The sequence below is a fragment of the Dendrobates tinctorius genome, unplaced genomic scaffold, assembly GCF_039654945.1.
Source record: "Dendrobates tinctorius isolate UK_male_01 unplaced genomic scaffold, ASM3965494v1 ptg000008l, whole genome shotgun sequence".
Classification (NCBI taxonomy): Eukaryota; Metazoa; Chordata; class Amphibia; order Anura; family Dendrobatidae; genus Dendrobates; species Dendrobates tinctorius.
The window spans coordinates 9,750,046-9,767,427 of NW_027361676.1; the positions used below are offsets into that span (position 1 = coordinate 9,750,046).

At 42.1% G+C, this 17,382-nt stretch overlaps 1 protein-coding gene across 5 annotated transcripts in view; it reads right to left on the minus strand.

Moving 5' to 3' along the window:
* GATB (glutamyl-tRNA amidotransferase subunit B) overlaps nucleotides 1-17,382 on the minus strand; it is a 252,889-nt gene that overhangs the window by 52,717 nt on the left and 182,790 nt on the right. For all 5 annotated transcript variants that reach the window (XM_073576265.1, XM_073576264.1, XM_073576261.1 and 2 more), the window contains 2 exons: nucleotides 10,299-10,432; nucleotides 3,899-3,977 (listed from right to left, as the gene is read on the minus strand). In XM_073576265.1, the coding sequence (XP_073432366.1) occupies nucleotides 3,899-3,977; nucleotides 10,299-10,432 (213 nt within the window). The remainder of the gene's footprint in view (nucleotides 1-3,898; nucleotides 3,978-10,298; nucleotides 10,433-17,382) is intronic.

Below are 17,382 nucleotides of genomic sequence, written 5' to 3' on the forward strand. Positions count from 1 at the left end.
ACCACTATTTGGTCGTACGGCAGGGCTCAGAAAGGAAGGAGAGTCATTCGACTTTTTGAATGGAAAATTAGCTCCAATCGTTAGCGGACACCATGTCGTGTTTGGAGAGCTCCTGTGTGCCTAAACTTTGGAGCTCTCCACAAATTTCCCCATTTTGGAAACTAGACCCCCTAAGGAACTTATCTAGATGCATAGTGAGAACTTTGAAACCCCAGGTGGTTCACAGAAGTTTATAAACGCAGAGCCATGAAAATAAAAAAAATCATTTTTTTCCTCAAATATGATTTTTTAGCCCGCAATTTTTTATTTTCACAAGGGTAACAGGAGAAATTGGAGTCCAAAAGTTGTTGTACAGTTTGTCCTGAGTACGCTGGTACCCCATATGTGGGGACGGGAACCACTGTTTGGGCACACGTCGGGGCTCGGAAGGGAAGTAATGAAGTTTTGAAATTCCGACTTGATGGAATGGTCTGCGGGCGTCATGTTACGTTTGCAGAGCCCCTGATGTGCCTAAACAGTAGAATCACCCCACAAGTGACCCCATTTAGGAAACTAGACCGCCCAAGAAACTTATCTAGATGTGTTGTGAGCACTTTGAACCCCTAAGTGCTTCACAGAAGTTTATAAAGCAGAGACTTAAAAATAAAAAAATCATTTTTTTTCACAAAAATAATTTTTTTAGCCCCCAATTTTTTATTTTCCCAAGGGTAACAGGAGAAATTAGACTACCAAAGTTGTTGTGCAATTTTTCCTGAATACGCCGATATCCCATATGTGGGGGTAAACCACTGTTTGGGCAAACGTCAGGGCTCGGAATGGAGGGATCACTGTTTGACTTTTTGAATGCAAAATTGGCTGCAATAAATGGTGGCACCATGTTGTGTTTGGAGACCCCATGATGTGCCTAAACAGTGGAAACCCGTCAATTCTAACTCCAACCCTAACCCCAACACACCCCTAACCCTAATCCCAACCCAAATCATAACCCTAACCACAACCCTAACCCCAACTCTAACCCTAACCACATGCCTAACCCTAATCCCAACCCCAACCCACTCCTAACCCTAATTCCAACCTTAACCCCAACCCTATTTCTAACCCTATTTCCAACCCTAACCCTAATTCTAACCCTAATGGAAAAATAAAAATATTTTCTTTATTATTTGTCCCTACCTATGGGGGTGATAAACGGGCGGTTTATTTACTCTTTTTTTTATTTTGATCACTGTGAGAGTTTATCACAGTGATCAAAATAAATGAATGAATCTGCAGCCGGCATTCCAGCGGGTGCACTGAGCATGCGCCCACCATTTTCCAAGATGGCGGCGCCCATGATCTGGGATGGCAGGACACCGGGACGGCCAGAGGGACATCGGAGGCAGCGTGCAGGGTGGGGGGGTGATTGTAAGGCAGGGGGGAGCGGAGGGAAGGGGGAGATGTTAACGGCGGTGGCCGATCGGCGCCGTCAGTCGGTGGGGAGGGTCTAATCGGTGTCTCCAGCCATGGCAGATGCTATTGCAGCATAGGCCATGGCTGATTTGTAATATTTCACCAAATTTTATTGGTGAAATATTACAATCGCTCTGATTGGCTGTTTCACTTTTAACAGCCAATCAGAGCGATCGTAGCCACGTGGGGGCTAAGCCACCCCCATCGGGTGAAGTAGAAAGGGTCCTGTGTGTGCGCGAGTCGGGTGACCTTTCAGTGACCCCGGTCACCCGACCCTTGTGGAAATTATTATTATTCCAAGTTCTATTAATTAAAATGAACTTTTGTTTGTGAGACACCACTTTAAGATTTTAACTAAATTGTACTACACTGCCATAAGGGTGAAATCTGTTTTTACTGACTGCTCGGATAAATGTTGGAGGGGTTGCAGACTTAAAGCTAACCTCGATCATATTTTCTGGGATTTCCCCATGATCAGGGAGCTATTGGATATCTTAGTTATTTTAAAAAACATTACCAACATAAATATTCCTTTGGCAGTCTCCCTTTTATTATTTCCACTAGACATAGATGGCTTTCCTGCTAATTCCAGATTAATTATACATACCGTATATACTAGTGTATAAGCCGAGTTTTTCAGCCCCTTTTTTGGGCTGAAAAAGTCCCCCTTGGCTTATACACAAGTCATGGTAGCAACTTACATTTTACTGATGCAGGGAGAAGGTCCCTGTCGTCTCCGGTACATGTCTGCGGTCCCCTGCAGCCTCTGTCAGTGTCCCGATGGCTAACAGGGCCAGCGGTTGGTGTTGGCAGCGGGACAAGTGCCGGTGTCCTGAGCTGGCGGGGACATCGGCGCGCTATTGGGTCAAGTGCCGGTGTTGCCGCTAGCTCAGGCCCCCGGCACTTGCAATATTCACCTGTACGCGTTCCACCGCTGCGCGCCGCTCTGCTGTCTTCCGTCCTCTGGCAGTGACGTTTAGGTCAGAGGGCGCAATGACGCGGTCAGTGCGCGCCCTCTGCTGAACGTCACTGCAGAGACCCGGGAGACAGAGCGGCGTGCTGTGATGGAACGGGGACAGGTGAATATTGCCAGTGTCGGGGGACTGAGCCAGCGGCGACACCGGCACCTGGCCCACATAGCACGCCGGTGTCCCCGCCTGCTCAGGACACCGGCACCTGGCTCCCAGCGACGGAGAGGTGAGTATGTCATTTTTTAAATTTTTTCTTAATTGCAGCAGCAATATATGGGCCCTATTTATCTATGGAGCATCTTCTTGGGCCACCATTAGCCCTTGTGCAGCATTTTATGGGGGGTATTTATCTATGGAGCATCTTATTGGGCCACCATTAACCCTTGTGCAGTATTTTATGTGGGGTATTTATCTATGGAGCATCTTTTTGGACCACCATTAACCCTTGTGCAGCACCACCCTATGCTTATACTTGAGTCAATAAGTTTTCTGTGGCAAAATTAGGGGTCTCTGCTTATACTTGGGTCGGCTTATACACGAGTATATACCTTTTTGGTTACGGAAAATTTGTTCGCAACCAATTGGAAGTCATCCAATATTTCTTCATTTTAAGATATAATAGATAAAATATCATCCCATAACACATTGAAACTATCCTCCACAATTAGAAATAACACTCTCCAAATATATAGAGTCAAATGGCATCTCTGCAATAAAGAATTCCAATCCAACACCAATACCGCCACTAATACAAATGTTTAAGATGGTCAGAATTTTGAATACCAATCTTTGATTAATTTTATTTCCTCATTTATTTCTTTGTAACAGTAACTTGAGCTAACAGCGCACACATGTTTTTCTATAATGTAGTAACGTTCGGAGACCTAACCCCCAACCCTTTTCTTTCCCTCTTTTTATCTCCTTCCCCGGTTTTCCTGCCCAGTAAAGTTTTTAGCTTTCCTTCCCTCCTTACATTACCCCTACCCCTTTTTCCTGTTACCCAGTTAATTCTTTCTTTTTTTTTATTATGCCTGGTTTAAATGTTTTGCTTTATAACCTTGAAAAACTCAAAAATAATCTGATAAGAAAAAAAGTTATCGCAAAAAAACTGGTTCGTCTGCTATGTTTATCAGAGTGGGATGCACTGCTCAACTCTATAATACCACATAAAACATTGATATATTAGTATAGAAATCATCCCAGTAAATTCTACAAGATCTTGAATAGGGCAATACAATCCCCATACTCTGCTTGCCTGTCTCAGTCCAAGTCTTATGATAACCAGATTCTGATTTACGTTATGGCCATCTTGCAAATATGAGAATATTTACTTGAGTTTTAGATAAAAAAAAAAATACGGTTTCGTAACAACACACAAAAAAATTGCATAAAAGATGCCACCAATGACAAACATTTTGTTGATTGATCACTTTACATTTTTATATGACCTTGTGCTATTAGAATGAAATTGAACATACCTGTTTAGCAGCGGATGAGGAAATAACTTTTTTCTCTAAAAGTGTTAGAAGTTCGGCTAATGAGCTGGGACTGACCACACTAAAAAAAAAACAAAAAGAAAAAAAAAACATGCATTGATACTATGAGAGTCGTTTACGCATACAGAAATATTGTAGGAACACTGTCCGCCGGGAGTTACTTTGGATTGACAATTTCCATTTTTGCCATTCCTTCTTTTCCTTCCCTTCTCCCATAGTTATAGCTTTTTTAGATTTCTAACAACATAGCCATATGAGGACTTTTTTTGTGAGATGAGTTATAGTTTTGACAGACACCATTCATTTTACTATATAGTGTCAAATTAAGTGTTATTTCTTTTATTCTGTGGTAATAATGATCAGGCAAAATGAATGTCCAGTCATTAGTATGATTATGGTGACAGCAAACTTGTTTAGTTTATTATTTCTCACTGTGGTGAAAAAAAAATTCAGAATTTATAAAAGAAAAAAAAAAAAAAATTATATATATATATATATATATATATATATATATATATATATATATATTGTGTTTGTGACGTTATTTTCTGAGACTTGTGACTTTTTTTCCCCAATCACAGAGCTGTTTGAGGGCTTGTTATTTATGTTGCAAGTGGATACTATTTCGGGGTACAGGTAGTGTTTTTATGGCCTTTTATCACATTTTATGGGTATAGTAAAACAGAAGCATTCTAGAATTTTAATTTAATATTTTGCTTTACACCATTAACTCTACAAGAAAAGAAGAGCCTGGCGTTGCCTGGGCATAGTAACTAACTACGGCTAGTTATAACAAATTATAAATATTATATATATATATATATATATATATATATATATATATATATATATATATATATATATATAAAGCTGAGTGTAGAGCCCCGACCACTCCGCATAGCCACACTCACTATAATATCCCACATCATCCCGTCAGCCAGAACTACCGGACTACTACTCCTAATATCCCACATCATCCAGTCAGAGCCACCGGACTACTACCCCTAATATCCCACATCATCCAGTCAGAGCCACCGGACTACTATCCCTAATATCCCACATCATTCTGTCAGAGCCACTGGACTACTACCCCTAATATCCCAGATCATTCCGTTAGCCAGAGCCACAGGACTATTACCCCTAATATTCCACATCATCCCGTCGGCCAGAGCCACCGGACTACTATCCCTAAAATCCCACATCATTCCATCAGCCAGAGCTACCGGACTACTACTCCTAATATCCCACATCATCCCGTCAGCCAGTGGTCAGAACCAGAGCACTGAGTGGAACACTCCTAACTTCCATACCGGGGTCCCCTTTAAAAGAGGCCTGGCATCAGAACCACAGCGCTGATTGGATTTGCCCTGACTTCCATAACAATGATCCCTTTAATAGAAGCCTGGGGTGAGAATCAGAGCGCTGAGGGATTTACCCTAACTTCCATAGCGGAGATCCCTTTAAGAGAGGCCTGGGGTCAGTAACAAAGCGCAGTTTGGATTTGCCCTCACTTTCATACCGGGACTCCCTTTAAGAGAGACCTGAGGTCAGAATCAGAGAGCAGAGTGGATTTGCCCTCACTTCAATACTGGGGATCCCTTTAAGAGGGGCCTGAAGTCAGAACCAGAGCGCTGAGTGGAATTGCCCTTACTTCAATACCACTGATCCCTTTAAGAGAGACTGGGGTCAGAACCAGAGTGTTGAGTGGAATTGCCCTAACTTTCATACCGGGGATCCCTTTAAGAGAGCCTGGGATCAGAATCAGAGCGCTGAGTGGATTTGCTCTGACTTGCATACCAATGATCCCTTTAATAGAATCCCGGGGTCAGAATCAGAGCGCTGAGGGATTTGCCCTAAATTCCATACAGGATATCCCTTTAAGAAAGCCTGTGGTCAGTACTAGAGCATTTGAAGGCAATTGCCATGACTTCCATACCGGGGATCCCTTTAAGAGAGCCTGGGGTCAGAACCAGAACGCTGAGTGGAATTGCCCTAATTTCCGTACCGGAGATCCCTTTAAGAGAGGCCTGGGGTCAAAACCAAAGCGCTGGATGGAGTTGCCCTGACTTCCATACCAATGATCCCTTTAATAGAATCCTGGGGTCAGAATCAGAGTGCTGAGGGATTTGCCCTCACTTCCGTACTGGGGATCCCTTTAAGAGAGGCCTGGGGTCAGAACCAGAGAGCTGAGTGGAACGGTCCTAAATTCCATACCGGGGATCCCTTTAAGTGTATGTGCACACGCTGCGGTTTCCGCAGCGGTTTTGGCCGCTGCGCACCCGCAGCAGTTTTAGCTGCGGTGTACAGTACCATTCAAATGAATGGTAAAAAAAAAACCGCTGTGTAGACGTTGCGGAAAAATCCGCGCGGATTTGCTGCGGTTTTGAAATCGCAGAAAGAAGTGACATGTCAATTCTTTCTGCAGAATCCGCAGCGGGTTCCTATCTCCACCATTGTGGAGATGGTGAATCCGCAGGACCAAACCGCAGGCAAAACCGCAGATAATCCGCAGGTCTTTTGACCTGCGGTTTATCTGCGGTTTTTGCAAAATCCGTGCGGATTAATCCGCAGCGGATTCCGCAGCGTCTGCACACACCCTAAGAGAGGCCTGGGGTCAGAACCAGAGCGCTTAGTGGAATTGCCCTAACTTCCATACCAATGATCCCTATAAGAGACCCTGGGGTCAGAACCACAGCGCTGAGTGGAACGGTCCTAACTTCCATACCGGGATCCCTTTAAGAGAGGCCTGGGGTCAAAAACAAAGCTCTGGACGGATTTGCCCTAACTTCCATACCAATTATCCCTTTAACAGAAGCCTGGGGTCAGAATCAGAGCACTGAGGGATTTGCCCTAACTTCCATACAGGAGATCCCTTTAAGAGGGAAGATGTGCCTATGGGATGGAGGATGTGTGATGGGTATATGGGCTCGGGAGGGAGAATTCATTTCTGTCATGTGCTCTCTGCTCCTTTCTGGGGGGGCAGACAATGGCAGAGAGCTTATGTTCCTGAGGATGCTAGGTTTCTCCCACCCGGTCAGTGTCTGCAGAGGTGTTGTTGTGGAGTGGGAAAACTGTTGCTCATAGCAACCAATCACAGCTCATCTTCTTTTAAACAGCTCTAGTGAAATGAAAGATGCTTAGTGATTGGTTGAAAGGAAAACTGTTGCTCATAGCAACCAATCACAGCTCAGCTTCTTTTAAACAGCTCTGGTGAAATGAAAGATGCTTCATGATTGGTTGGTGATACACACATACATTCAATTTTGTATGTATAGATAGGTCAGACTTACAGATCTTGAAATAAAATTTTTATTTTCTTAATGTCAATATTTTTAATGGAGGAAATGAGGATTATTAAAAATGTCAAATTTTTTGTGTTTTTTTTTTTATAACTTTTCTTTCCTCTTTTTTGGGGGATATGAACCTGGAATGGACTGATCGATTGTTTGTTCTGCATATAGCAATTTACTATAACTGAAATATATAGCTAAAATCTGGTGTGGCAGAGATGGGACCAAAAATCATAGACCAGAAAGCAGCAGGTAAGGCCTGTTTCACACTTCAGTTTTTTTACGTCAGTCAAAATCCGTCGTTTTGCAAAAACAAACGGATCCGCCAATTTTTTTTGGCGGATCCATTTTTTTCCCCCATTGACTTGCATTGAGGCGGATTTTGACGGATAGTCATCCGCTGCATCCGTTTTTTGACGGATCCATCATCATTTTGGCGTCCGCCGTCTTGAGTGGACGGACTATGAAACGTTTTTTGTGTGCGTCGAAACAGCGGATAGTAACAGATCCATCGCTGTCTGCTATGCTTTATAATGTACGCCTATGGGCGGCGGATCAGTTGTCAACCGTTAATTGACGGAATACGCCAACGGATCCGCCTTTTCATTCTGAGCATGCCCGGAAAAATTTCCTTTCATGATTTTAACCCCAAATTCCGGTCTGACAGCAAGGAAATTCTCTTTCTCTCAGAGTCATGTTGCTTTAAATTTCATTTACTTGCAACTAAAACGGATCCGTCCAAAAAACGGATCCGGTGGCATTTGTTTGTCACGCGGATCCGTTTTTTCACACTCTGGCGGATTTTGACTGACGTCAAAAAACTGAAATGTGAAACAGGCCTAAGTGGTGGCACCTGTGAGGATTGGTGAGCATGACACAGCAGGTACCACGTAGACGGCAGGGAATCAGCAGGTAACAGATGAACAGGTGCTACGAGGATGATGGGCATAATTCCGCAGGTACTACATAAGTGGCTAAACACGACCTGCAGGGGATCGGTGAGGGTAAGTATATCTTGTTATTTTTTAACCTGTCTGATTCATTTCAATAATTATATTTTTTTAAAATGTATAAATATTTATTTTCAAGAAAAGAGAAGACGTACTATGAAAGCATACAATTTCAAGGATGTGTGCAGTAGTGAGGTAACTGGTATCAAAAATTATGACGTTCAAGACAAGTAATAAGAAAATAAAAAAAATATTTTAGACTGTACATAACAGGTACAAATCAAACCTGAATATATGCAGATACAAATTTAACATTAATGGGAAGAGAGAAATGGAGAACGTATCCAGGTGTTAGAATGGCCGAGTCAAAGTCCAGACCTGAATCCAATTGAGAATCTGTGGAAAGAGCTGAAACTGCTGTCCACAAATGATCTCCATCAAACCTCACTGAGCTCGAGCTGTTTGCCAATGAAGAATGGGCAAGAATTTCAGTCTCTCGATGTACAAAACTGATAGACATACCCCAAGCGACTTGCAGCTGTAATCGCAGCAAAAGGTGGCGCAACAAAGTATTAAGTTAAAGGGGCTGAATAATATTGCACGCCCCACTTTTCAGTTTTTGAATTTCCACAAAAATGTAAAATAACCAATAAATTTTGTTCAACTTGACAATTGTGTCCCACTTGTTGTTGATTCTTCACCAAAAATCTACATTTGGTATCTTTATGTTTGAAGCATGATATGTGGGAAAAGGTTGAAAAGTTCCAGGGGGCCGAATACTTTCGCAAGGCACTGTATATCTATTCTAACCTGTCAGTGTGATTTTACTGTGCACTGAACATGAATTGTCAGCTTTTCTAAGGACACCAATGTGTAAAAATCAGACAGCACTCGCACTATTTTCTTGTGCGATTTTTTTCTCGCATCCATTGACTTGCATTGCGAGTCTCGTCAGAGATTTGCAGCATGCTGTGATTTTTTTTCTCATTCCGCTTTCAGCTGAGAAAAAAAAATCGCAGAGGAGATGTAACACAGAATAACATTGGTCAGAGCGCAATCCTATTTTTTTATCGGATTGCACTCGTCCGTTTTTCTCGCAAATGGGTACGTATCCTAAAGCAGGATATGATTATAGTGTTCATTGCTGCAAGACTAAAATAATCAGCTGTTATTGATGGAGCAAGCAGCTGGAGCATCCTCATTTAAGAAAAAGAAGCATGACAAAAAGGGATTCAAGTAAGCTTGTTCATGGTTTGGTGATCCTTAATTTACATTTGGAAAATGCACCTTTTACAGGCAGAAGGGATCAGATTTGACTGGGGAAATATCCTGACTGCAGAAGTTGTACAGAAATCAATCGGTTTCTGAAAAAAGTTTGGACATAAATGAAATGTTTGAGGGGACTATTGCCCCTATCAGAAGAAAACTTACATAATAGTGCAAATTAGCTATTTTTCTTTAACCATTAAAGGGCACCTGAAAGCTGGCACATGCTGCCTGAACTATGGACATCATGTATGAGACAGTAGCTCCATGATTTCAGCCATACATGTTTGACTCTGAAGCGCTGTGACATTTCCGAGAAAAACATCCTGTAAGAGCTGCTGGGACCGAACCGCACAGGAGTCTAGTGTGACAGGTAGGTCCCTGTTGGCTTCTCCCAGCCGCTCTCCTGCAGTGCCAGGTCTGACCTTATACATGCATGCAGGAAGAGGCCTCAGTCATTGACAGCAGGCAGGAAGTAGTAGCCGGGACTTAGCTGTATAGGGGACTTGTCAGACAGAGGAAAGTTACCGATATATATTTTTTCAGACACTACGGTGTTTCAGTTAAACATACCTGTCTGCAGTCAGAGTCTGATACATGTTGCCCATGGAACAGCTTTTCTTTAATAACATTTTGGCTTGTTCGGACAAAAAATTGCCAAGATAGCCTCCAGATTATTCTGAGCTGTGATGCTGCCAGCATTGCTCACTTGAAAATATCTAATCATCTCTCTAAATGATCCACAATTATAAATCCATGCGAAAAGTAGGTATCTTGACATTTATCAAGCTGGGTCCAATACAACAAAGGCAAATTATTTATATGTACAAGAACGGCATGTTTATTAGAAAACGAGCTGCAGTAAACAAGACTAACCTTTGTTTGACAGGGAGATTCTGCTGCCTTAGGTGACCGAGCAAATCCTTAATTACCCATCCAATTATTTTCTTGGGGTCAACTTTAGACAGTTTCACAACTGTTTCAAAGTATTCTTGAAGTCCATCTTCATTCTAGATGTATAAAAATGTGAAAGGAATTTCAAGAAATTATTCATTTAGTTTTGCTTAAATATTACAGGCGACTGACTTTACAGAAATGATGCTGTGTTTAGGTATGAAATACCATACTACTACTTGCATGAACAAGATTATGACAGTTAAATTGAAAAAAAAAATATAGATAATGTAATTACTACACCAAACTGGGGTTCCTCTCTATTCTCTTTATTGTTTGCAGCCCACACACATTCCATCCTCTCAGGCTGTATGAGCTATGGTGTATGTGGGCACAGGATGCAGAACCTGTCATTCAATCAAGGATAACCATGATGCCACTGCCCATGCCGTCTCCTTCTTCCAGATACCTGTTCACAGCCTGTTTTCACAAACTGAAGAGAGATGGGCCTCTTCTCTGCAGCGGTCACTGATGGAGCATAGTACGGCACGTGCTCGGCTTTCTTTCCAACGGGCACAAGGAAACCAATCTGGCAAATACCGTTATGACATTCACTAGAGATCTGTCAGAATAGTTGCATTATACTGGGCGTATGTAACCATTGCAGAGCCTTAGTAGAGTGATGTGCGTAGACCTATATATTTTGAACACCAGGGGGCAGTATTACAGGCAGGTAAGAATGATATCTTTGCAAGGCACTACAAATAATAATCCATTACAAATTGCTCTGGATAGCATACTGAGTACTTTAAAGAGAAGCTGGCACACAGTAGTATTTAAGTAACAAAAAAAAATATTTCAATCACAGAAGACAACTGAAAACAGATGGGGGTAGGGTGGAAAAATATTTGATATACGCAATCTTTAAATATGTGTATCTAGTGCCAGTTTGGGATATACGCTCAGTTTGTAAAAGTGTGACTAACGTCCTCAAACACACATGAGGCTAATATCGGTCACACCCGCCAATATCGACGGTTTCAACCAACACTCTATTGTGTATGGGGGCGCTGACCAAAATATTGTTGGGGAAGATGTCGATTAGGCTTTTCTGGTTTCGGAATTCCGATCTCTTTATACTCTTGGAGTTAAGCCACAAGCACAGATAGCCGTTACTGGCGTTCTTATAGGGGACACAGGAGTTCGGCCAAATGATTGCTACTGTGTATGGGAGACATAGCCGAGATTGGTCAGCTGAATGAAGCATTGTTGGTCCAACAGCCATCTAATGAGTATGGTGACTTTAAGATTAAGCAAGTAAAAAATGATTAACCACTTACAGAAGCACCTATGTTACATGCTGGTGATATGTCTATATGATATAGGGTTCTATCAGTCTTGTAGCCTCAATTATAAAGTGAAGACACAATGCATTAATGAACAGAACCACATTATTTTTATGTCGTAAAAATTACCCACATGCAGGATGCAAAAAGAAAAAGTCACTTGAAAATATGTGTTGCACAGTTGTCAACATTTGACTGTAGGATCCCATTAAGAGGTATAAGTCATCTGAGAATTAAGGATTTCATCAGAGCGAAATAAGAATCCTCCTAAACAACTGGAGCATGATTAAGAACGAGGAATGGGGGCAATGTATTACAAACACGTTGTGCGACATCACATCAACAGTCAATTTACCTGCACACAAACAAAGAGGTTCTGATTTACAGAGCCTTGGAGATAGCGCATACTCGTATGCTTCATAGGAAAAAAAAGAAAAGCTAACAAACAGAAAACATGATGCGTAAACATCCGCTGGGAGGTGACATTTGTACTGTGCTGTCTGCCAATTACTCTTTAGTGAGTTGACATATCTTAGAGTGTCTGCAAGCACTCCAGGAGATTGATAACTACAGAATGAAAACTAATTTGGAAGATCACAGACATGCCATTACAGATGAGAGAGTATTTTAGTCACAACAATACACCCTACATGATAGTTGGTAGCACAAAGTAAACTATAGGACATCCATGCTCTAAGGCAAGGTGTCTCAATCTCGGCTGGGTATATGGCCCGCATATAGAAAAAACTGAATTTGGAGGGCTGCACTCTTTGAAGGACAAAGGGACATTTTTAGTGATACCATTTTTTTTTCTATACTTTATGAACATTTTTGCAGTGTTTTCTTTTAATTTTTTTTTAGAGCTTGGGTCATTATGGATGTGGTGATAACAAATGTGCAATCATACTGTAGTTAAGTCCCCATATTGTAGTTATGTCCCCATATCCAGGTCCCCATATTGTAGTTATGTCCCCATCCAGGTCCTCATATTGTAGCTATATCCCCATCCAGGTCCCCTTATTGTAGATATGTTCCCATATCCAGGTCCCCATATTGTAGTTATGTCCCCATCCAGGTCCTCATTTTGTAGATATGTGCCAATCCAGGTCCCCATATTGCAGTCATGTCCCCATATTCAGGTCTCCATATTGCAGTTATGTCCCTAGGTTTGAGAGGAGGAAAATAGAAAAAAAGTGAAGCAAAAAATGTGGATAATTTTGTACTAATATTCCCCATCCTGGTATATATATGTCCCCAATCCAGGTATGCATAGCCCCCTCATCCCCATCCTGGTATGCATGGCCCACTCATCACAAAACCTTTTTTGAAATAAGGTCTCAATATTTCCAAAGGGAAAGGAGGGCTTCCTTTGAGAAACATCATCAGGGAAATCTCCATCTTTGCTTGACTTCTTTCTTGCAGTGAATGTATTCAGCTAAACACTTACTACACTGACTGGCCAGGTGGGCCACATTCAGGAAACAATCTCCATAATCCTGCCTGATGTACAAAAAGTGACAGAACGAACCACAGCTGTGGAGGGGAGAGTTGGTGTGCTAGAGCATGCCCTTTCCCCAGTCAGTGGTGATATTCAATGTCATACCCAGGCTGTGGTGACACTACAACGTCACCAAAGACGCAATAATATTAGGTTGGTTGGAGTATCGAAAAAGGTGGGAGGGGGAGACCTGGACAATTTCTTCGAAAAATGGCTCCTATAAATCTTTGGCAAAGAATCACTTCTTTGTTTGCGGAAGAGCGTTCCAAAGAGACCGGGGCCGTTGGGCAGACCTCCTTGCCCTATCTTGATTAACATCCTCCATTACAAGGGCTGAGACAATATACTAAGAAAAGCTGGGGAGAAGCAAGACATTAGCCTTAGAAGGTAAAAAGTGTCCTTTTTCCGCATATCTTGGCAGATGTCCAGCGCAAAAGGGCTATACGTTCGTGGACATTAAAAGATATTACATGATTTTTCCCCTCTAAGTTGACAGTAGTAGCTCTGGGCACTTTTATATATATTTTTTTAATCTCCCAAGTATGTCCTTAGATGTCTAGATACCCCAAAGCGTCAGATTCGTAAGAAAGAAATGCCGGAAGAGATTGATATTTGGAAGTTTCCCAGCTTATAGGGTATTCGACTTGGATCCTGTACCCCTACAGGAAACTAGACACTGTCTTCTCTTTTTGAAGAATTTAAGTGGGGGAGGAGGGTTGTCAGCAATGGAATGAGCTCTATTCTAGACATTCATGTATCTTTTTTTCTGTGTTTGCTTTCCTTGTTGTGTTTTCATTCAGCAAGAGAGCTTATTGACTGACTAAGTGATCTTATAAGCCCTATCCCTTATACGTATTGACCTGGGGAGTGCATTCCAAAGAACTAGCGCAGCACGTGTATAGTCTTGGAGACGGGAGTGGGAGGTTCTGATTATTAAGGATGCTAACCTCAGGTCATCAGGAGAACGGAGGGCACGGCTAGGGTGGTAGACTGAAACAAGGGAGGAGAAGTAGGGTGGTGCTGAGCCATGGCGAGCTTTGTGGGTTAGGGTAATAAGTTTGTGATAATAAAGTAACTTGGCACTCAACTGAATGATCCTTTATAGATGAATTTTATTTTTTATATATTTTTGCAGTCCTAGAAAAAGACGTTTTGGCCCACAATTGGCCTTCGTCATTCTGCTATAAAAGGTACAAGAAATATACAGAAACAAAAATTATGACAAGTCCTCATAAATCGAGACAAATATACATTTTTATACAAACATATTGATTGAGAGCTGTAATGTAAATTCCAAACGATTACATCTCATAATAATAATCATGAAGTATATAATGACATTGTGCCCGGAGAACCAGGTAAGTTTGTACTGGATTCTCGAGTGGATGGGTAGCCAGTGTAATGACTGGCACAAGGTAGAGGCATCGGTGTAACGATTGCCGAGGAATATGATCCTGGCTGCAGCTTTCAAGACAGATTGGAGGGGGAAGAGCTTGGTAAGAGGGAGACTGATTAGAAGAGAGTTACAATAGTCGAGACGAGAATGAATAAGACAAACAGTAAGAGTCAAAAGTAAGAACAGGTTGAATTCTAGAAATGTTTTTGAGGTGCAGATAAGAGCGAGCCAGTGATCAGATGTGGGGGGCAAAGGAAAGCTCGGAGTCAAGTATGACCCCAAGACAGCGGGCATGTTGCTGGGGAGTAATAGTGGAACCACACACGGAAATGGCAATGTCGGGTATAGGTACATTAGTAGCGGGAGGAAACACAAGGAGTTCAGTCTTTGACAGGTTCAGTTTCAGATAGAGGGAGGACATGATGTTAGACACAGCGTTTAGACAATCCCTGGCGTTTTCTAAAAAGGCAGTCGTGATGTCAGGAGAAGAGTATAACTGGGGAGTAGCAGATGGGGAGAGGGGAAGAGCAATGGGGATGTTGAAATCGCCCATGATGAGGGTAGGGATGTCACAGGAGAGAAAATGTGGAAGCCAAGTGGCAAAATGATCCAGGAACTGATGGGAGTGGCCGGGAGGACGATACACCACCACCACTCGCATGGAGAAGGGGGTGTAGAGTCTGACGGCATGGACCTCAAAAGAAGGGAAGACAAGTGAGGGTAGTTGAGGGATAACCTAAAAGGTACATTTTGGTGATAGGAGCAGACCAAAGCCTCCACCTGCTCTATTGTCTGATCTTGGGGTATGAGAGAGAAGTGTAGTCCACCATATGAAAGAGCAGCAGCAGCGGTAGTGTCTGACTGCTGGATCCAGGTATCAGTAAGAGCCAGAAGGTTAAGAGAATTAGAAAGGAAAAAGTCATGGAAGAAGGAGAGTTTGTTACACACTGAGCGAGAATTCCAAAGGGCACAATTAAGAGAGACAGATGGCATGCAGGGAATATTAATAAGATTAGAGGGGTTTCTGAGTGTAGCAGTTGGGGGGGTTTGACTTTCTATAACATGGGGGACCAGGGCTGGGAGCAATGTCTCCTTCGACTAGGAGAAGGAGGATAGAACGAGTGAGCAGATGGTTAAGTGATTTGTGAGAGCGTCTCTGATGTTGAATGGTGGGACTGAATGGATCTGTGCTGTGTAGCAATGTGAAAAGAGGGTGAGTGCTATACATAGGAGAGGAAAGAGGTGAGGGGCCAATATGGATGGAGTGTAGAGAGTTAATGCCAGGGCGGTGGATGTGTGTGAATGCAGCGGCCATGATATAAATTACACAAATGCATATGGTATATATTTGTTGTAATCCAAATGTACAGGGAATAGATGTATATAAATGTCTTACCTGTCTCCTGCCCTGTCTAACTGCCATGTTATAACTGCCTCATACTTTGATTAAATGTACTTCGATTAAATGTGCATAAATGCCTTCCCCAAGCTATGTCTGAATATACAGGAGGCTAAGGCTTAGATCTCTTTTTTTTTTTTTTGCTCTCTCTCTTCTCATGACATGAAACAATCTTACAGTGGGGGAAATAAGTATTTGATCCCTTGCTGATTTTGTTAATTTGCCCACTGACAAAGACATGAACAGTCTATAGTTTTTAAGGGTAGGTTAATTTTAATATTGAGAGATAGAATATAAGAAAATAAAATCCAGAAAATCACATTGTATAAATTATATAAATTTATTTGCACTTTGCAGTAAGAAACAAGTATTTGATCCCTCTGGCAAACAAGACTTAATACTTGGTGGCAAAATCCTTGTTAGCAAGCACAGCAGTCAGATGTTTTTTGTAGTTGTTGATGAGGTTTGCGCACATGTCAGGAGGAATTTTGGTCCACTCCTCTTTGCAGATCATCTTTAAATCATTAAGTTTTTGAGGTGGTCGCTTGGCAACTCGGAGCTTCAACTCCCTCCATAGGTTTTTTATGGGATTAAGGTCTGGAGACTGGCTAGGTCACTCCATGATTTTAATGTGCTTCTTTCAAGCCAATCCTTTTATTGCCTTGGCTGTATGTTTTGGGTTTTGCTTGACAGTGGGGGATGGTGTTCTTTGGGTCATAGGCAGCATTTCTCTTCCTCCAAACATGACGAGTTGAGTTAATGCCAAAGACCTAAATTTTTTTCTCATCTGACCACAGCACCTTCTCCCAGTCCCTCACAGAATCAACCAGGTGTTCATTGGCAAACTTCACACGGGCCTGCACATGTGCCTTCTTGAGCAGGGAGACCTTGCGGGCACTGCAGGATCTTAAACCTTAATGGCGTAATGTGTTACCAATGGTTTTCTTGGTGACTGTGGTCCAAGCTGCCTTGAGGTCATTAACAAGTTCCGCCCGTGTAGTTTTAGGCTGATCTCTCACCTTCCTCATGATCAAGGTTACCCCACGAGGAGAGATTTTTCATGGTGCTCCAGATCAATGTCGATTGACAATCATTTTGTATTTCTTTCCATTTTCTATTTCTTCCATTTTCTTACTATTGCACCAACAGTTGTCTCCTTCTCACCCAGCGTCTTACTTATGGTTTTGTAGAGGTTAGAGTATGACTGATTAATTGAGTCTGTGGACAGGAATCGTTTACAAAGCTGACTTTGTAAGACAGCTGTCTTTAATGCAGGTAACAAGTTGATTAGTAGCGTCTTAACTGGTCTGTAGGAGCCAGAACTCTTAATGGTTGGTAGGAAATACTTATTTCTCATTGCAAAATGCAAATAAATTTATATAATTTATACAATGTGATTTTCTGGATTTTATTTTTGATATTCTATC